At 42.0% G+C, this 22,236-nt stretch overlaps 1 protein-coding gene across 1 annotated transcript in view; it reads right to left on the bottom strand.

Moving 5' to 3' along the window:
• The window catches only part of Kpna7 (karyopherin subunit alpha 7), a 46,419-nt gene extending 26,720 nt beyond the window's left edge, over positions 1-19,699 (bottom strand). The window contains exons 1-8 of the mRNA XM_076840071.1: positions 19,634-19,699; positions 17,286-17,414; positions 9,841-9,923; positions 9,165-9,433; positions 7,637-7,719; positions 5,145-5,408; positions 3,279-3,512; positions 1,210-1,392 (exon numbers count right to left, since the gene is read on the bottom strand). Coding sequence (XP_076696186.1) covers positions 1,210-1,392; positions 3,279-3,512; positions 5,145-5,408; positions 7,637-7,719; positions 9,165-9,433; positions 9,841-9,923; positions 17,286-17,414; positions 19,634-19,699 — 1,311 coding nt within the window. The remainder of the gene's footprint in view (positions 1-1,209; positions 1,393-3,278; positions 3,513-5,144; positions 5,409-7,636; positions 7,720-9,164; positions 9,434-9,840; positions 9,924-17,285; positions 17,415-19,633) is intronic.
• Between the last annotated feature and the right edge of the window lie 2,537 nt (positions 19,700-22,236).

Below are 22,236 nucleotides of genomic sequence, written 5' to 3'. Positions count from 1 at the left end.
AGGGTAGGTCATAAAAGACATTGGGACTCCCAGCTTGCTTTAATTTGGCTTGCTTCATAGATGGCCAGCTGCCATGATGTAAAGATGCTCAGGCAGCCCTATGGAGAGGTAAGTGACTCACCAGCCAGGTGAGTGAGACAACTTGGAAACTGATCCAAGTGGAAGCCTTCAGATGATATCAGCCCAGGCTGACATCTTGACTGAACCTCATGCAAGACCCTGAGCCAGAACCATCCTACTAAGCTGGCCCCAGATTCTTAACTCCAGAAAGTTCTGTGAGATACTCCATGTCGGATTTAAGCTACACAGGAATGATGTGTTATGCAGCAATATAGACCTAACACAAATAACAAACACTGGTTTAATTTTGCTTTATTATTTCAGAACTAAGACTTTTCTAGAATTCTAGTTCCATCCTTGGTAGTCCCTTTCCCTAAGGACATAGTTGAATGGGACAGGAACTTCAGGGTGGCCCCACAAGATTGACCACTGATAAATTGCTGCCTCTTCCAGGATATCCTATGTTTTAATCTTTCTAAAAACTGAGTAGAATTGTCTAGCACTTCTAAAACACAATTAACTAATTATTCTAAAATAAAGAACTTGTGACTTTGATCCTGTTTCAAACCTTCCACTAGTTTCCTGGCCTCACTCAGAATAAGTCAACATCTTCACACACCCTACACAACCCAGCCCCTGCCTGCCTTCAGCCTGATTGCCTACTATTTTCCATCCATTTGTTCTGCCACACCTCCTTCTTGCTACTCCTTTTGCCCAAGATGTCCACATCTGGGCAAAGGATCTTTTGATTTTTACTCAAATGCATTCCTTCTCCTGACCACAGCCCATATGACAGTCCATTCCCGACCCTGAGCAATTAGTGACTATCCCTAATCTGATAGACTTTTTCTAGAACTCCCTCCCTGGTGTGTCTGTCCCCCACCTCACTAACATATAAACTTTACCAGAACAAGGACTTGGCACTGGCATATTCTGAGTATTCCCAATGGTGCCTGGCACAAAGTCATTCATTTGAGAAAATGAAGGCAGTCATCCTTCATTGAGCTGCTTGGTTTTGTGTTGTTCACAGGACATGTGGTTAGGGAGGGTGGAGGGGAAAGAGCATCCTACTTGAGTTTGAAGCCCCAAATTCAATGTTTTAAAACTAGAGACTTCTGTTTACAAACCAACCTGTTCCGGAGAGCTCACCTGGAGAATATAAGCAATGACATCGATAATGATGTTAACCATCCTCACATCAGGGACGCTGAGCAGGTTCAACAGTGGCCCCATGACTCCAGAGTGAACAAGCCGAAATATCTGGTCCACCGTGGCCCCCGAGACGAAGTTAGCCACTGTCCACACGGCCTCTCTCTGAACTCTAAACTCTCCCTGCAGAGACAGAACATTGACCTTCTCTAATTATCCCAAAGAACCAAAATACAGCGATGCTGACTTGGTTCACTTTCTGGGTGGGATGGCGACAGTCAGGACTTTATGTGCAATTTAGTAGAATGCCCTGGCTATCTGCCTCTGGTTCTGGATCAGAAGATGGCATCTAAGAAACCATGAAAAAGGAAACCATTCCAATGGGTCCTTGGGGGTAGTTTCTCAGGTCAAGTAGACTCATTTCTCTACGTCAGGCTACAAGGAAACTAGAACCAACATAACACAGGTAATCTACATAGATTAGGAATTGTGCTTGGAATTGTAGATGATAGTGGCCTTTTTCTGGGTTTTTTTTTTTTTTTTTTTTTTTTTTGGTACTAGGGACTGAACCCAGGGGTGCTTAACCACTAAGCCCCAACTCAAGCCTTTTTAATCTTGAGACAGGGTCTGTCTAAGTTGCTGGGGCTGGCTTGTGATCCTCTTGCCTCAGCTGCCTGACCCTCTGGAATCAAAGGCATGCTGCACTGCACCCAGCTGTTTTTATTCTTCCTGACCAAGTAAAACTTTGGACACATTCTATACTAGGTCACACAAAAATGATCTATGGAACTGAATCAGCCCAGAGGCAGAGAGAAAGACCACTGAAATATTACTCAATGAATCTCTTTTTTTTTTTTTTAGCAGGTGGGTGTACCAGGGACTGATCTCAGGGATACTGGACCACTGAGCCACATCCCCAGCCCTATTTTGTATTTAATTTAGAGACAGGATCTCACGGAGTTGCTTAGCACCTCACTGTGGCTGAGGCTGGCTTTGAGCTTGCAATCTTCCTGCCTCAGTCTCCCTAGCCGCTGGGATGACAGGTGTGTGCCACCTCGCCCAGCTCAATGAATCTTTTACATTTCTAAAAAGCACTTGGCCCAGAAATAGGGACCTAATTTATCATGGATCCTTCTATTCCTAGGGAGAAGAACTTGCTCTCGTGTTTTTTTTTTGTTTTTGTTTTTTTTGTTTTTGTTTTTTTTTTGCTGAGGCAAACTAGCCTCAACATTGAACAAAAACAAAAACAAAAAATGTATGGTGCCAAATGAATTATATTCAAAAGACATGGCTTGAAATATGAGTACTGCCTGATTCATAACTGGATTTTTAAAATTAAAACAGGCACAGATTCAGGTATGATGCAGAACATGTAGTGCTCAAATGATTGGAACATGCCATGACCTAGACTGCACACCTGCCTACCTTTTCCTACTTGACATGCACCTGGGAACCCACCATCCAATGTCAGAACAGAGAAGTTTCTCTTCCCCATGCAATGACTCCTGCCTCCCCACCCCCAATTGGCGCTAACCACTCCTGACTATAGATGATTTAAATGTAGCAAAATGAAACACTGATAATAATTGCTCCAGGGAAATAGGAATCAGGAGGTGGAAGGAAGCCTTATTATATTTCTACTTTTGTATTTCCATTTTCCATTTAGATCACCTCTTTCATCAACTTTATTTGTATACCGAAAAGCTACCTTTTTTTTTTCCAGTGTATGACATCACCATAGCCTGATAAGATTTTCCTCTTAAAACAAAGCATAATCTCCTCCCTCTAGGCAGGCATATTCTTTGACCATGCCATTAGAGATAAGCCATTATTTACTAGCTCAAGATTTTTATGGATGTGTGAGCTGTGGGGTAACCTTTTCATGGAACAATGTTTAGTCTTCCAGATATTCGATAGGCTCTTCACAATGGAAGCCCCCTTCCTTTTTCCAGACAGATTCATAGCTTTGTTGTGATCTCAATTTCCTTTTCAGCCTGCATCTACATCCCTGAAGGAATCAGGGCCATAGGAAATACTCTCTTGCTGTGGACTTTGAATGTGCCACTTACGTCCTTTAGTATGTCCACCAATGGCGGCAGCATGTTGAAAGCAATCAGCTGCTGGATGTGCTGGTGAGGCCCAGCGGCCACATTGCTCAGGGTCCAGGCTGCTTCCTTCTGGATGGAGATACTAGAGTGCTTCAGGAGTGGGGCCAGCACAGTTAGCAAGCCGGCATTGATGGCCAGCTGGGTCTGGTGATCTGTTCCGGTGACAACATTCCCCATCGTGCGGAGAGAAGGGATCTGGAAGAACAAAGTTAGAAGTCTAACCGGTATTGCAAATCTATCTCAGTAGAAAGTGACAGTCACACCCGGTTCTGTGCCCTCCCAAACATCAGTCATGCTATGGAGTGAGCTCTCTGAAAGCTCATGAACCAGAATTAAATCCACAATTATTAATTCCATACATCCATGACTGTTCTTACATAGTTTCAAGGTACTGGCCAGTTTCCTGAAAGTTCTGGCTTAAGTAGGATAGAGGTCAAGGGATACCTTTATCAGGAAATGCTGTGGCTCCTTCCACTTTCAACTGGGGAAAACACTAAACTGATTATAGCTTTGATCATGTCATAACTTCCACTGCATTTGTATTTGGCCCTATTGTCAAGTTTCTGTTATATATTTAAGTGGAACAAATGAGATTAGGGTGGCATTTCTTGGTGTACTCATGCACCCGCTTCATGATAATTGTAAAGGTCAATAATTGGACTCAAGGCAGCAACTCTCCTAGAGAGACTGACTGTGAACTTCTCTGGAATTCTCTGCACTGTAGTGGCAGTCCCCAGGAAAGCCCATCCAGAGTTCTAGAGTTTTCCTAGCCTATTAGGCTACATATCTGTTACTCATGTGAGAGGCCAAAGCAGGACTATTGGCCAATCACAGCCTTGCCAGGACAGCTCCAGTTGAGTCCCAGAAGTTTTATAAGAAGTTGCTTCTTTTCTTATTCTCTTTACTCTGTGTCCCCAGCTCTATTCCCAAACCAATCTTAACATCTGAGAAACACTACCACGCTCAGAACATGATCACTAAGGCTGCACAATCTATAATATTAAGCATAAAAATCAAGAGGGGCAGTGAATATACCCACCTCTCTCAAAACAGTATATTATGTAGGTGGCACACGTTTAATAACCCATCAAAGTGTTTGATAATAGTTTTAGTTGCCATTTGTCTATATCAAGGTAACCTAAGAATATGGATGGGGGGAATAGTTTTTTTTATATTTGTATAAGAAATTCAATTATACAGTGAACTTTGCATGCACACATGCACGCGCGCACACGCACGCGCACACACACACACAGTACAAACCAAATTGTTTAAATTCACGTGTACAGACCCCTAGAAGGAAAGACATAAAAGTAGTTCCCTGCATGGTAGTTTATAGAAAACCACCAAGTGAAAATTGCTTATATTTTTCCAGTTATCAGGTTAAAAAGTAAATCCTTTAGTCAGGCACACTGGTACATGCCTATAATCCCAGGAATTTGGGAGTCTAAGGCAGGAGAATTGCAAGTTTGAGGCAAGCTCAGCAGCTTAGCAAGACCCCACCTCAAAATAATTTTTTTTTTTTTTAAAAAGGATTGATGATGTAATTCAGTGGCAAAATGCCTCTGGGCTCAATCCCCATTACCACAAGAGAAAAGCCCTTTAACAACCACTATGATTTTTAGATCAAAATAGACCCAAATCTTTGGTTAGAGGATGGCAAAAACCAGGGAAATGCAGATGACATTCTTTGTTCCAAGCAAAGGATTACAGCTGACTGTGGAGAGACGAGGGATGGGGGAACAGAACCTTGCAAAGTGAATCTGGCTCTCCTATTCTAATCTCAAGGCCCTTACAGAGACGGGTGGGACCCAGAAAGCCGTTTACCAAGATACTGAGTTCCGATCTGGTCATGAGGTCCACCAGCCTGGGCAGGACCCCTGTGTGGACCACTTGCCCGATGCGCTCATTGCAGCCATCGGTGAGGTAGGACAGAGCCCAGCAGGTGTCTGAGAGAACCTCATTGTCCTGATGCTGCATCAGTTGGGAGAGGATAGGCAGCATTTGCTTCACCGCTTCACTGCAAGGATATGGGTTCTTGTTCCGGCACAGGTTGGACAAGGTCCATGCGATATTCCGCAGAAATGTGATCTGTAACGAGGAGAGCTTCCAGCATCAGGTGCAAAGGAGAGAAAATGCAAATCACAGCGTGCCCTTCCCATCTTTGATCAATATTATCGATCAGCATGAACCAAAGCTTTTGAGCTTCAAATAGAAACTTGTTCTAGGCAGTGGTGTATATTGGAGACAAAAAGAACCAGCTTTTTATTTCATATTTGAATGTTAGATGGAGGTTTCTTATTAAAAAAAAAAAAAAAGTTGTATTCTTTACCCACTCTAGGGGCAATGGATGATCTAATTTGTTTTTCATTGGTTAAAAAAAAGAAAAAAAACACACACAAATCACTTGGTCTTTTTGCCAGTCTAAAGCTCTACTGGCCTGTCAATCATATTTCTGATCTTTTATTTGAAATCAGTCTTCCCTACCCTACCTCTGAGTCCTATCACTTTCTGCTTTTAAAAATCCAGCCTCTATCATCATCTGTCTTTGATGAATTGCTCCCTCCGGGGTAAAAACGTATGCCGGGGCCTTCAACACCTTGCTCCTCAATCCTGCCTTTGGCTCTTCTCCAGCCCCTGACCCATAGCATGAGGAGGGCTGGGACCAAGTCCTTGGGGGTTCCAACATTTAGGAGTCAGGCAGAGCCCAGCAAGAGTGCCGCAGTCTGGCTGGGCACAAATCACGAGCCACTGAAGCAGGAAAAAACTTTATTTTTGAACTGCAAGAAAACACTTCACACATGCTCCCGGGGAATTCTTCCCGAACCTCCAGGAACCTGCAGCCGGAATTATCTCTCCCGGAAAATCCCTCCTCCTGCACTTCCCCAACCAATGGGAACTCTCGGGGAATCCTCCCCAACCAATGGGAACTCTCGGGGTTCCCCCCCCCCAATCCCAGCGAGAACTCCAAAGTAGCTCGAGAACTCAAAAGTAGCTGCCAAGGCAGATAGTAATGCCTCGCCTGTAAGCCAATACTGTTGGCAAAATGCCAGGGGCCATACAGACACAGCCTTGGCTCTCAGCACAAGAGGATGGGGAAGAAATGGCTCCCTTGACAATAGAAAACCAGGTTCAGTGTCACAGTGCCAAGAACAACTTTTTCAAAAGGAAATGGCTGGCAAAGTGTAAAGAGCCGCCTAGTAAACCATTTTCACCCTTGCAGGACATGTGTCTCTAACTGTGACAACTCAAATCTGCCCTCATCTTACAACCATGGCCACGGAAGATATGGAAACCAACAGCATGGGACTGTAAATTCTACAAAATAAGCATCAGCCAGGTTCAGTTTGGTAACTGGTATTGCCTAGCTGGACCCCCAACTGGATGTCCCATATGCGTATGATCATCTAGAATGACACATCCATGAACCTGCCTTTGCTGTCACGGTCCCCTCTGACTAACCTCTGCTGTGTGTCTATAACGAAAGTTCTGATTCCTTTTTCTCTCCCTCTTCCTTTCTCTAGGAGGACAGCCATCCAAACAGCCTATCCAGAAGCCCGGCACACCCCTGCTTTCCTCCGTCTTCCATGTCCAGTGTCACTGCAACCCTGTTCATCTGCCTCACCAGCTTCCTCTGCTACAATTCCACCCCAGGCAGCCAGGAGGGTCTTTCTGAAAGAACAGACCACCTTCCTTCTTGCTTTGACATCCTCATCCTGGTGGCTTCCCTTTGCCACCAGGATGACGTCCAATTCCTTTACCCTACCCACCATCTTACATTTCTCTCTCCTTGCAAACTCTCTAGGTCATGGCCACCTTTTTCCAAGTTCAAATACATCCTGTGTTCTCCCGCCTTGAGGGTTTTATACTTGTTCCCTTTGCTTCTTTGCATTTTTGTTGGAGGCAAGTTGAGAACCCAATTCCTAAATCTAGGAGTTTTCTGTTGTTTCCATGTTGATCAACTTTGACTCTGAGCTTCAAACTTAGACTCTATCACCCATGTACAGAACTGGAGCATCATCACATCTTTTGGTGGTCCCTTTGTGGGACCTCTTAGTCAATGTTTGCAGGATGATGAGCTTTGAAAAAACTTTAATCGACCTCTGTTAATACCCCCAAAAGAAAGATCAGTGCTACTGGTCCCTAAGGACAACTTTGGGTCAGTCTTTTACCAAAATGATCCTCTGTCCTAGACCCCTACTATCATACGGGACTAGGGAGCAGCCACATGATATGGCATTACTTAGGAACTACTTCTCCAATTTCCCAACCCTGGGAATCAGTCACCTAGCTAGGTCTTCTCCTTTGAAGACACTCACTGGTATGGCTGACGAAACCAGGGCTAACAGATGTGGAATGGCATTGCTCGCGATCACGACATCTCTGAATTCTGAGCCATCACCTACAAATAGATCAGAAGATGACATTCAAAGAGAACAAAGTGGGTGATTCACTTTTAAAAAGTTTATGCAAAGACGAGACACGAAAACACATTCTTGGGGGTTTGGCAAGTAGGTAGTATAGTCATGGACTAGATCTGAGGTCACCAAGGTATCCGCTAGGTGGACATTTGTGATATGACAAGCAGGCACCACACAGTACCGCTTGCTAAAAGAGGAGGCTGTGGACACAAAGGAGAGAGCCAACCTGGTCCAGATGGCACACTGTAAGTGCTGGCAGCCTTTCATAGTACTATTCTCAGGAAGACTGAAGCTAATGCAGACTCAGAAGATACAGGTACCGGGGGCAGAAACTTACAAACACAATTCAGAACAAAATCTGGGAATCGATAGAGGCTGGCAATCAGCCATCTGCATCTCTGAGTGTTGTCCCTAGGAGTCTTACCACTGAGGCAAGGCAGAAGTCACATTACACCACCCAGGCTGCCCTGTACTTGACAAGACCCAGAAAAATGAGAAACATCTGAAATAGATGCATCATTTCTGCAAGCATTTGTTAAAGCAGTTACTTTATATTCTGTTTGCTAATTCCAATATCTGAAGTCCTTGGAGATCTAATCATACTTGTGTTTCTGCTGACTCCGTCATGGTGGGTTGCTCCTTCTCCGAACTTGAAATTGCTAATATTTGGCTGATCTTAATTTGTCAAAATCCTGAGGCACCCAATTGAGGTCCCCCCATAACCAGAGAGCATGTCAATTTACTTCAGCCAGGAATCTGGGGGCTTCCAGCCCTACAGCACTAACTCTCTACCCTGTGCTTTCTCAGACATGCAACCATAGCCACAGGTCCCCAATCTACAGTTTTAGGATTGCATTTTTGGGGAAGAGGTTTTACTCCAAGCTAAGGAGACTTTTTCTACCTTAGTGCTTTCACTGGAGGAAGAGTTCTTTCAGGGTCCTGGATCATGCAAGCATCCAACAGAAACCCCAGTACTGCATGGGCCAAAGACTCGGCTTTAGTTCCTGAAGCTATTCAGATTTGAGGCTGGGCTGGGGTTATGGCTCAGTGGTACAGTGCTTTCCTAGCATGGGTGAGCAATTCCCAGTCCTGCATATAAATAAATTAATTAAATAAACGTCCATCAACCACTATTAAAAAAAAAAAAAAAAGTAAGATTTGAAGCTGTGCGATCCTGGTATTGGCAAAGGTCCCGGCAGCCTGTCACATTAGCATGCACTTCACCATCTAGTTTCAGTGTCAATGTTTGGTCTCTGAACTTGGTTCTGAACTTGGTTCTGAACTTTGAAAGAGCATATGGTACCTTTCCCAGAAGTTCTAGGTTTTCATACTGGGAAGGATTCCAGAACATGGAGAGCACCCCATACTACCCAAAGAGCTCACCTCTCACACCATGTGTCTTAGCCCACTAAGAACAGAGCCTCACCAGCAATATTCCCGAGCGCCCACACAGCTTGCTCGCACACGGTCATATGGGGAGAAGACAGGAGCTCAATCAAGGGCAGGACGGCGCCCCCTTCCACCACGGCTCGGGTCTGATCCGAAGTCCCAGAAGCAATGTTGGTGAGAGCCCAGGCTGCCTCGAACTGCAGGAAGGGATGGAGTGACCACTTCAGGAACTCCACCAGCCTTGGGATGAGTCCTGCTGCAACAAACGATTTCAGGGGAGGGTTCCGTTCCCGGGACAGCATTTTCCTATGAAAGGAAAGGGAGGGGAGTATAGGGAGGGAGACCTTCAGGACCTCCTTCTCGATGTTCTTGGCATTTCTAGCATCACAGAAAACAAACAGCAGGACCCCACAGCCACTTAACTCAGCCTATAGCACTGTGCAGTCACCAGGCAACATTCTCTTTGCATATTATCTGTGAGCTAAAGGTCCTGTAGAGGCTACAGTAAATTAAGCAATTCATCTCTGATAACATATTGCATCTTTTCTGTTGCCCTCTAAACAGTATAGCATAGAACCTTAGTCTTGCTTTTAGAAGGACTAGCTTTCTCCTGTGTTTTATGAACATTTTCTCAAAGCCAAGAATCCAAAGGGGTCATTAGAGCTCATTTCAGGCTATAAACCTGCAAATAGCAAAAATCTGCTTGGTGATACCTGGCTGCCTGTGTGGCCTGGAAACATACAACTGGATCAGAACTATTCACACCTTTGATTATTTCATCCAGAGTGAGGTCGACCTGCAAAAGAGAGACACAGTCAGGCCAGAGTCTTTGCCAAAAGAGAGAATAAATATCACCTAGTCTACTCATCTATCCTGGCTTCAACAGGATGCCCCTTTGTGCATGCAGGTCTATAGTAGGGAAGGGGGTAAAACTTTTTTGGTGCATAGGTCATAGGTCATAGGTCATAGTGGATACTCTCTATGCTTAAGGGTGGAATAATTCACTTGGATCCTCCGAACCCTTTTACTCTGTGCATTAAGAACATAATAGTGGATATCAGAAAAACAAATAGCTAGTAAGGACCTTCAAAATAACCCTCTTCTGTAAAGGCAATGAGAAAACTGACAATCTCAAAGCAAGTAGAAAAAAAGGAAATAATAAAGACTAAAAACAGATTGAGAAAATGGAGAAAAGTCAATGAAAGTAAAAGTTGGTTCTTGAAAAGATCAACAAAACTACATTTTTAGCTAGACTTACCAAGAGAGAAAAGAGAACCAAGTCATTGAAAATCAGAAATTAAAGTGAGGGAATTACTCCTGAACTTATAGAAATTAACAAAAGAGAAATAGGAGCAATGATAAATTAAATAGTCTAGATGAAGTAGACAGATTCCTAAAAATGCATAACCACCAAAAGTGATAAGAAATAGAAAATCTGAATAGAGCTATAACAACTAAAAAGATTGAATTAGGAACTATAAAACATCCCTCAAAGAGACGTCTAGGCCTATATGGCTTAATGGTGAATTTCCCAAACATCAGAAATAACACAATCTGGCCAGGCACGGTGGCACATGCCTATAATCCCAGTGGCTTGGGAGGCTTAGGCAGGAGGATTATGAGTTCAAAACCAGCCTCAGCAAAAGTGAGGAGTTAAGCAACTCAGTGAGACCCTGTCTCTAAATAAAATACAAAATAGGGCTGGAGATGTGGCTCAGTGGTTGGATGCTCCTGAGTTCAATCCCCATACCCTCCTCCCCCCAAAAAAGAAATAATACAAATGTTTACAAATTCTTCCCCTGTCCCCCACCCCCCGCAAAAAAAAGAAAAGAAAAATAGAAGAATGGGAACTTTCTAAGTCATTATTTGAGGCCAGCATTACCTTGGTAACTGTATTAGTACATTTTCTGTAGCTATAACAAAATACCTGGGGCTGGGTAACTTACAAAGTAAAGAAGTTTATTTGCCATATGCTTCTGGTGGCTAGAAGGTCAACATCCCATGGCATTGGTATCCCAGTCAGGGCCCCTTGACTACATCACAACATGACACAGTAATGGAAAGGGAATACAAAAAGGTCAAACTCATATACTAGCTTTACTTTATAACTATCTACTGTTGTAAGAACCATGATCTTGCAAAAACTACATTAACCCCATCAGAGGGTGAGGACCCCAGTGACCTAATTACTTTGCATGAGGCTCTATCTCTGAATTGTTCTACCACCTCAACACTACCACACAGGAAAGAACAAGTTTCCAGTTCATAAACCTTTGAGGGTGGGAAATACTCTCACATCATATTTAAACCCTAACAATACCAAAACAACCAAATCCATGATGAGAAAAGAGAGAGACATACCAATATCACGTATCACTACAGATGCAAAAAAATCCTCAACAATTGTGTGCATTTATTCCCAAATGCCACTACTACGTGGCATTCAGATCTTTGGAATTAATAAATATTGAAATGTTTTGAAGATGAACAAAAACTTTTACAGCTACTTAGTTTCCTATAAGGTAGTAGTAGTTGGTAAACTGCACTGCGTTCATGATAATGTGAAATAGGAGGTATCAACGTCAGAAGACCAATTGCTGGTTTTTCATATGCTGTCTTGAAGTGCAGAATTCTACTAAACATGTCACTGTTTAATGCATCTGGTGTATTTCTGAAGAGGCTTTCAGGGTAGCCTGGGCAGACCGCCCGGTTTATAAGTTGATGGTAACATAGTACATAAATCCAAGGAAATAAGATCTGTAAGAATCTAGGACCAGCTTAGGCTTACATGATGGATATTAGGTTAGGAAAAGAAAATTTCCAATAATCCAGTCATAGTCTGTTTAAGCAGACTTACGTGTAAACCAGGATCATCTCTATACAAGTTTATTATAGGTTGCTTTAATATCTTATATGAAATAAGAGAAAAATATATGGTTGTATGTACCCTTTTGTTTTATGCAAGCCAGTTTTTTACCTTGTGAGTGTGTTTCTTTGTGCTGGCTCAGTATTGTGTATTGATATTATATGATATTACATCTATGATATTAAAGAGTTCCTCAAAGTCCACCCTCGTGATAGTCTGGGGACATAAGACAGCCAGGTATCTTGTGGGCAGCCTCTGAATCAGTATTTTGGAACCAAGAGGGTTTCACTTTCTTTTCCAGACCCCAGGATGCTAAACCATTTAAGAAAATACTTTATTCCAAGCAGCTAAAGCATGTGTTAGTTTAAAGGTGTCTGCTTATTTGGTTGAGCAACTTAACTGGTAAAGTGTTATTCTTAAAAAAGGAAATATAAAATGGACAACTATGTAAATACCCATGGTCTGCAGAAACTGCTTCTCTAGCAATAATACCAAAGTAAGTAATGGAATTTTTTTTTTAAAAGCAGGTCTGCAGTAAAAGATAGTATTGTCTTTTTTAGTCCTCCTGCTCTCAACTCTCATCATTTATTAATATTTTGCCTTTAAATATGTGAGTCTTAGTGTAAATAACCCCAAATGATAACTATTTTTAGAATAGCAAATGTATTAAATTCTTGCAACTTAGGGAATTTACCTATAGTTGTTAACATTAATTGCAAGAAATGGCTCTATACCACTTGAGAAGTAAACACATTTTAAAAAATAGAGTTTTGATATAGAGTAGAACCAAAACACTCAGTAACATTCATACACAAAATTGAGTGAATAAAGTTGCAAATCAACTTAAAAATCAATTTGTAAGCAAAGTGACTTTTGGGAGTAGCGATTGTTTTATATTTCAATAGTATCAAGTTTAGAAATTAGTTGTAAGACACTGCCTTTCTATGTTATATTTTCCCCAGGGATTGAACTCAGGGACATTTAACCACTGAGCCACATCCCTAGTCCTATTTTGTATTTTATTTAGAGACAGTGTCTCACTGAGTTGCTTAGCACCTCGCTGTTGCTGAGGCTGGCTTTGAACTCACGATCCTTCTGCCTTGGCCTCCCGCGAGCTGCTGGAATTACAGGCATGTGTCACTGCACTATGCTCCCATGTACTTTTAAATAACTGGTATTCTACACTTGAATAAAAAAGATTCCTTGGTATAAAAAAGTCCTCAACAAAATACTAGAAAACCAAATGTATCAACATATGAAACATCCATCATGAGATTTAACCCAGGAATGCAAATGATTCGACAAATAAAAACCAATGTAGGCCAGGCAGGGTGGCACATGCCTGTAATTCCAGCAGCTTGGGAGGCTGAGGTAGGAGGATCATAAGTTCGAAGCCAGCCTCAGCAACAGATAGGTGCTAAGCAACTCATTGAGACCCTGTCTCTAAATAAAATACACAATAAGGCTGCAGATGTGGCTCAGTGGTTGAGTGCCCCCAGCACCAAAAAAAAAAAAAAAAAAAAAAAAACCACAATGTAATACCCTCTATTAGAATAAAAATAAAAGGGGAAACATAAATCTTTTCAATAAGTTCAGAAAAAGCATTGGACAAAATACAGTACCCTTCCATGATAAAAAACATTCAACAAACTAGGAATTTCCTTATACTGATAATAGCACCTATAAAAATCATACTTAGAATCATACTTAATGGTGAAAGCCTGAAAATTTCTCCCCCTATAATCAGGACTAAGACAGGATATCTGTTCTGCTCCTTGTATTCCACATAGTATTAAAAGTTCTAGATAGGCTATTTAGGCAAGAAGAAGAAATAAGGTACATCTAGATAAGAAAGGAAGATATAAAACTATTTCTACTTGCAAATGATTTGATCTTAGATACAGAAAATCCTAAGTAAATTTCAACAAGAAAAATCCTAAACTAATAAACAAGTTCAGTTTCATCACAGGATCAATAAATAGAAATCAATTTATTTGGGGGCTGGGGATATAGATCAGTTGATAGAGTGCTTGCCTTGCATACACAAGGCCCTGGGTTCTAAGCCTAGCACCAAAAAAAAAAATCAATTATATTTCTACGTAGACACCAGCAATGAATAATCCAAAAATAAAAATAAAAAAATTTACAATAGAATATTTAGGAATAAAAGTACAAGACTCATATGCTGAAAACTATAAAAAAAATTAAACAGCATCTAAATAAATGGAAAGATTTGACATTGTTAAGATGGCAATTTTCCTCAAATTGTTTTATAGATCCAATGCAATTACCATCAAAATCTTAATTGTCTTTATTGAAGACATTGACTAACTGATTCTAAAACTCACAGGGAAATATAAAGGACACAAAATAGTCAAAATAATCTTGTAAAAGAAAGATCACGGTTCCCGTTTTCAAAACTTACTACAAAGCTGCAGCAATCCAGTCTCTGTGTACTGACATAAAGATGACCATATTAGGTTTTTGACAAGGGTGCTGAAATATTCAACGGGTAGAGAATAGTCTTTTCAAGAAAAATGGCACTGGGACAGCTGGATACCACACACAAAAGAAAGAAGCTGAACCTTTAGTCATATGGTTTACAAACATTAATTTGAAATGGATCAAAGATTTAAACACAAGAGCTAAAACTAGAAAACTCTTAGAAGAAAAAACCATAGCAAAAAAAAAAACAAAACCCTATGTGATTAGATAATGGGTCTAGTACCCAAATTAGAGAAAGAACTCAAACTCAAAAAATATAAATTACTTGACCTTAAAAAAAATGGCTGTAGGATTTGAATAGACATTTTTCTAAAGAAAAACACAGCCAACAATCATAGGTAAAGATGCTCATTACCATTAGTCAATAGGAAAACATATCAAAATTACAAGATATCCCTTTGCACCCACTAAAGAGTTATTTAAAAAAAACAAAAACCAAATATTAAGAATGTGAAAACGTACAACTGTGTGGCCACTTTGGGAAACAGTTCAGCATATTACTTTCCTATTACTGCTGCAAAAATTATCACAGCCCCAGTGGCTTAGAAGGAACTTGGTCTCTTACTGTTCAGAAGGTCATTTTCACTGGGCTAAAAGTTCAGGTATCAGAAAGGCCGATTCCTCCTGGAGGCTCTCAGGGAGAATCCATTTCCCTGCCTTTTTCAACCTGTAGTGGGCTCACTTGATTCCTTGCCTGCAGCCTCTCCCTCCATCTTTTTTTTTTTTTTTTAAATATAAGTAAAATAAAGGTATTGTACCTACTTTTATGTGGCACTAAGGATAGAACCCAGTGCCTCACACACGCTAGACAAGCACTCCCCCACACAGCTACAACCCAGCCCATCTCCCTCCATCTTCGAAGCACATCTCCTCTCTTTCTCTGACTTCTCCTTTGTCCTTATAAGAACCATGTGATTATGGTAGGCCTACCCAGATAGTCCAGGAAAAACTCATTAAGATCCTTAAATTGCAAAGCCCCTTTTGTTTTAAGGTAACATTCACAGGTTCTAGGGCTTAGAAGACAAGAGATTAGGGGACCATTATTCAGCCTACCACAAAGAGTTAAGTATAGAATTAGCATATAACCCAGCAATGCTTCTCCTCAGTATGCTCCCAAAGGAACGGAAAACACTTGCCCAAGCAAAAAACGTGTGCGCACATGTTAATGGCAGCATTAATCTTAACAGCCCAAAAAGTGGAAACAACCCAAATGTCCACCATTAATGAATGGACGAACAAAATGTGCTCTCTCCCCAATGGAATAGAGTTCAGTCAGAAAGAAATGAACCAGATATGTGCTACAACATGGAGGAACCTTGAAAACTATGCCAAGTGGAAGAAGCTAAGCACCCAAGGTCACATACTGAAGGACTCCATTCATATGAAAGTCCAGAAGGTAAACTCATGGGGACAGAGAGTGGTCTCGTATTTGCCAGGGGCTGTGAAGAATGAGATATAGGAACTGATTGCTTAATGGGCATGGGGTTTATTTTTCAGGGGGAGTAGAGGGGATTGAACCCAGGGATGCTTTACCACTGGGCTACATCCCCAGTCCTTTTTATTTTGAGACAGGATCTCACTAAGTTGCTGAGGTTGCCCTTGAACTTGAAGTTCTCCTGCCTTGGCCTCCCAGGCAGTTGGGATTACAGATGTGCACCACCACACCTGGTTGGGCATGGGGTTTCTATTTGAGGTGATAAATGTTTTAGTGCTGATGGTTGTGTAACCTTGTGAACACTGGAAGTCACTTATTTTACATTTTAAAGGGGTGAATTTGGGGATATGTAAATTAGGTCAGATTTTTTTTTTAAATAAACATGCTAATATAGGATAAATAGGGAAACAATTTTTTTTCATTGTTTCACACCTTCCTCAGTTGGGAAGAACCCCCAAAGACTACTCTAGACTAATGAAGTTAACTGGATATATATGGTTCTTGTCCCTATGAAAATTCAGAAAGTGATCATATCCATTACCATGGATGAAAGCGGACGCGTTATTGAATCCACTTGACAAAATTGAAAAATCTCTGCCCTCAAAGAGCCCTAAGCAGCTGGAATCCCAGACACTGGGGAGACTGAGGCAGGAGGATTGCATGTTCAAGGACAGCATCAGCAATTTAGCAAGGCCTTAAGCAACTTGGTGAGGCTCTGTCTCAAAATAAAAAATAAAAGAGGTTAAGGATGTGACTCGGTGGTTAAGTACCCCTGGGTTCCCTGGTACCAAAAAAACAAAACAAAACAAAACAGGTGGGACTGTAGCTCAGTGGTAAGATACCCTGGGTTCACTCTCAGTATGTATGTATGAATGTATGAATAAATAAAAACACATACAATGTTATCAAAATTCAAAATTCACAAAATAGGGCTGGCCTTAAAGTCAACCCAGGATTTATATACAGTGGAGTTGGGGAGGATGGAGGCTGAAAGATAGTGTTCAAGTCTTAGGAAAGATGTCATGTCCAGGGACTAGATGCCTCTACTTAGAAGTAACCTCCATGAACCCTCATTTCCTAACCCACCAAACTTAGTGCAGCAAGTGAGTTTCCAGTTTGCAGTGGCAATTACTCCCATCAGACATGGATCCCACAGACTCACCACCATGCGTAAAGACCCTTAGCATTCTGAGGAAGGCACTTTGGCTGGAACCATAATTTCTTCACTCCTTCCTTGAAAGGCCCTAAATCAGTCTAGAAGCCCTGAATCTATTAAACACGCCCAGGCCAGAGAAACTCACTTAAGGATGTATTTTGCACACATCTGCTCTCAATGCCATGTTCTGACGTACCTTTTTGGCTATTTTTTCAGAAGCAGGATCAGCAGACACAGGATTGATATTCCTTCTCTTTAAGACCTGCTCATCTTTCCTGGCCTTCCGAAGCTCCACGCTGACAATGATCCTCTGTTGTCGCCTCATCTAGGGAGGATAAGAAACAGTTGCAACAATCAGAGTCAGAGAGCACAAGATGCTTTGTCGTTTAGTCTTTGGAGCAGGTGGCAAGGCCTATGAGTTCATTTTTTACAGTTGCAATAGCCTGGAAGAATCAAGGTCACAGAACCAGTAAATCATTTCAGCCCTCCTCTTTTCTTTCTCCCAACCTTGTACCTCTAGGAAAAAAAATTCAATCTTCTGCCCCAAATTATAGGAAGGTCATGTTCATCCTTGACAGGCAGAATTCTCAGCCATAAAGACATGAGCAGAGCAATCCACTACCCAAGTCTGAGCATATCCTCATGGATCCTGATTAGTTTGGAAGACTATAAAGTCCTGATGGGCCTAGACCTTCCAGTGGTGGCCAGATCAGTGGGGCTGGGGACTCTGGTGGGTCACCCATGAACGGGATGCACCATCTCAAAGGTTTTACTTAAAGACATTGAAGGAAATTTTAAAAGAATTTTTAATTAGATTGGATAGAGAGAAATGATGGGAGAGGAGGGAAGGAGTAGGGGGGATAGGAAGGGCAGCAGAATAGACATTATGATTGATGTATGTATATAGGTGACTCAATGACCAGTGTGATTCTGCAATCTGTTCAATTAGAAAACTGAGAAATTATACCCCAATGATACAAATGTATGAATTGCCAAGATCATTGTAATGTTATGTGTAGATAATAAAAAAAAGAATTTTTAAAGGCTTTTTTCCTTAAATAAGTCAACAATACACAGAAGTACTATGAATCCTGGAGAATGACCTAAACTTTCTGGATAAATGAATTTATTTTATCTGTTTATTTTTATGTGGTGCCGAGGATTGAACCCAGTGCCTCATGCATGCTAGGCAAGCGCTCTGCCACTGAGCCACAGCCACAGCCCTGGATAAATGAGTTTAAAACTAAAATAGTGGTCTGAGGTTGTGGCTCAGCAGTGGAGCGCTCACCTCACATGTGTGGGATCCTGGGTTCAATCCTCAGCACCATATAAAAATAAATAAGTGAAATAAAGGCATTGTGTCCAACCGAAAAATATTAAAAAAGGACTAAAATAGTAATTACAAACATTTATTGCCTAATGATGGGAATGCATTGAGAAATGGGTTGTCAAGACAATTCTGTCATTGTATAAACACCACAGAATGTACTCACACCAACTAAGATAGCTATGTTGTCACCAAGCAATGCAAGCTTACAGCACCACCATCATCTATGAGGTTGCTAGGTGGTACAAGACTGCAGAAATTAGTTAAGATGTATTAGAGACTTCCAGTTCCTTAAACAAATCATTTAATTCTTGCTTGAAAACAAGGTCATTAGCCGTTAAAAGGCAAAGCAGCACACCTTTGAGGCCCTTGGAACCAATGGTACCGTGGTCCTGTCACCAAATGGGACCTGCTTGTGAACAGAGGGTTTTGTATCTTTGTCTTCTCTCTTCTCAGCTGCTGGCCTTTCCTACTGCTCCCCACAGAGAGGGTTCAGTTCCTTTGTTCTATCTGGTTTCCTTTAATTTGCCATGGTCTTAGAAGCCAGAGAGCCACGCTCGCTGGAACAGTTTACCCTAACCGTGATTTGGTCCTGGACATGTCCTAACCAGGCTTCCACAACCAAGTGCTTCCTTCATCTTAAGCTGCCTTTCAGATTTCCAGTCTTATATGAGATGTCAGTCTTGCTACACAGTTGGGGATATAGGAGTAGGAAAGCCATGAGACCAGAAAAGCTGAATGAGAATCCACACACGCAGACCCCTGCCCACAACCTAATGTCCACCCTGGAAACAAGCCCAATAAACTGGACTTTTCTGCAAGGCATGCTACTGCCTTCATGCCAACATTTGAGTTCCTTGGTAGACCTCCTGCTGCCTCAGCCTGGCATCTATAGACCTGGCCCTTCAGAGGCAGTGAGCAGCCCCGTTATCTAGATGAAGAAACTAGAACTCTGAAGTTACATAATTTAAAGGCCATATGGAAACCTTGATTTAGGCCCAAAGTTGTCTGGCTCCTAAGTCCATATACTTTTGTCCTCTCTACCTTTAATATTTTGAAATTTTTAAACATGCAAAAAAAATTGAAAGAATCATTCAGTGAACATCTGAACCCCTAAACAAGTATTTTGCTAGAACTGCCTTCTTTCCCTGCCTCTCTACCATGTGATTTTCACCCCACTGGTCCCTGACAGACTGAAGCAGTTGCTTCATACTCACAGATGCATCTTTGCCTCGATACTTAAATTTTCTCAGCCTTTCTTCTGGAACATCTAAGGTAGACATATTGACTGGGAGGAGGAAACCACCTGCAGGGAGGGAAATTACAAGATGTTCAGTGTCCCGTGTGGGGGGTTACTGTGTTAAAGTCACCAAATGTTCTGCTCTCCAAAGGGTCAGGGGGATTGGAGAGCAGACTCCAAAAGTCGGCTTCCATAGAGTCATTGTGCCAACTCAAAAGGCCACAAAAACTGAGGTGACCACCCCAGAGAGTAATAAAGAAAGCCATTCAAAGGCAGGTTGGGGGACTGGGGCCATAGCTCAGTGGCAGAGTGCTTGCCTAGCATGCATGAAGCACTGGGTTTGATCTTCAGCACTGCATAAGAACAAACAAAATAAAGGCATTCTGTCCAGCTACCCAAAAAAAAGGCAGGTTGGTTTGAACTTGGCCATTGATTCAAGGAGTTCTAAGCAAAGTACATGTGTAAAATGCTCCGGAGGGCAATTGGACCCAATAGGAAGATGCCCTCTCCTTGCTCACCCCACCCATCGGCACGGTGAGTCAGGATCCACTCCAGCATGACACAAAGACTTTGGTCAACTTCCTCTGCTTGGTTTAGGCCACCATCATGGTTCACCCACATTCTACCACTGCCACCTCCCTGCTTCTATCAATTCCTTTTTCCAGTCTCTTCATACAGCAGACACGGGATCTTTTCAAGAAAACAATCTCATCGTGAAACTTCTCTGCTTAAAATTCTTGTGCCGTCTGCTCATTGAGCTTAGAAGAAAATTCAGACCACATTCAATGCTCTGCATGAGCTGGCCCCAGCCCGCTTCATCTCCAATGATTCTTTTCTTGATTACTGTGCTCTGGACCCTTGGATTTTGTTGTCAGATATCCCTACGAAGGGCCTTTGAACAAGTTGGTCCTCCCAGAATCTTACATAGCTGGCTCCTTTATATTCACTCTCAGTTTCAAACATAATCATCACTGAAAGCCTCTCTAAGAATCGAAGTCTCTTCCCAAACAGTCTATTTTCTTACCGACTTTTATCACTACCTACTGTTTTCTGAATTTTTAATTTGTTCATTTTAGGTATACATGACATTAGAATGTATTTTGACATATTATACATACATGGAATATAACTTCCTAATTTTTTTTTCTATCTTCCTCCCCCTACTTCCTAATTTTTTTCCTCTATCTTCCTCCCCCTACTCCCAATAGGACCATCTGTGTCTTAGGTACTATTAGTCCATTTTCCATTGCTGCAACAAAAGACCTGAGGCTGAGGTACTTTATAAAGGAAAGAGGTTATTTAACCCAGTTTTAGAGGCAGAAAGTTCAAACATCTAGCACTAAGGTGGAGGAACTATCTCAGACATCTCCCTATGTTCCCAGAGATGCAAAGTATCAGAATGAGAACTTCAGCCTGGATCTGACACAGGCATCCATCTTTTGACCACTAAACCTGGCAGCCGATAACCTGTAACAAAGTCTGATTAGGAAGGCAGGAAGTTATCCCTGTGAGTGGCCCTAGACGTGTGGGGCTAGAGGTTGGAAGATGGGAAAGTGACCATTTTAAGCAACGGGAATAATGGAATCCTTTTCTGAAAACTCTCTGCCATGTGCTGCACCCTTGCTTCTCCCCACTGTTCGAGGTACACCTCTCAGCTCATAAATATCCCCAAATGTGCATAAAGTAAGAGGTTAGTTAGGGACAAAGAAAGGCTTCTGCTTCTGGAGAGCCCCCAAGGCACTCATCCCCCTGCCCTCTTCTACAGGGTGCAACTATAACCTTGGCGGTGGATCCAGAGGTTTAGATGTTTGCCTCCTTCCTTTGAAGCCAAATATGAGATACAGAAAGCTCATCTGCCAATCAGAGGGTCCTCCCCTAATCCTGGGGCATTTTGGGGGATCATTTGAAAGCCACAGATCTAGCCAGATCTGCTAATATTTTATTTATTTATTACTCCTGATGACAGGAGTAATATTAGCTGTAAAATCAGCTGCAAAGCTGATCCTTGCTCTCAGTTTTTCCCTAGTTCAACACCTGTGTTCCTTGCCCTCACACTGTGATCTGCAGCCCCCCAGGACAGCTGGCTGTGTGCTTCCCCACCAGCACCATGACAGGCCAAGGCAGAGGCTTTGAGACATGTGCAAAAATCAGATAAGACCTTACTTCATCAGTTTGCCAATGTCTGAAATCCAGAGAAAGCCACACTGGTGACGCAGGCAAATGTCACCTACTGAGGGGCTCTCTACTCCTGGAGTCTTGGGCCAGCACTGCTGCTGAGTGGCAGGTGGCAGAGAGCCAGCCAAGGAACCTTGGGCACATTCAAGGTCACCCAGGCACCCAAGCAGCTCTTGCCCTTTGAATCCTTTTGTATAAGGAGACATTGGGAACTTCCAAGTCTTATTAATGTCATTGAGTAACTCTCTCTGGTTGGGGCATTTCAGGCAGTTTTGTTTTTCCTGTTCTGTTCTAAATTTAGCCAAGCTTTTACTGTGAGCATCTTTCATGAACCAAGAACCATTTTAAATTAAGACATGTCTCATCATCCAGGAATTGGCTTCTATATAGTAATTTTTTTTTTTA

The sequence above is a fragment of the Callospermophilus lateralis genome, chromosome 19, assembly GCF_048772815.1.
Source record: "Callospermophilus lateralis isolate mCalLat2 chromosome 19, mCalLat2.hap1, whole genome shotgun sequence".
Lineage (NCBI taxonomy): Eukaryota > Metazoa > Chordata > Mammalia > Rodentia > Sciuridae > Callospermophilus > Callospermophilus lateralis.
This window is presented reverse-complemented; position numbering and strand designations above follow the sequence as displayed.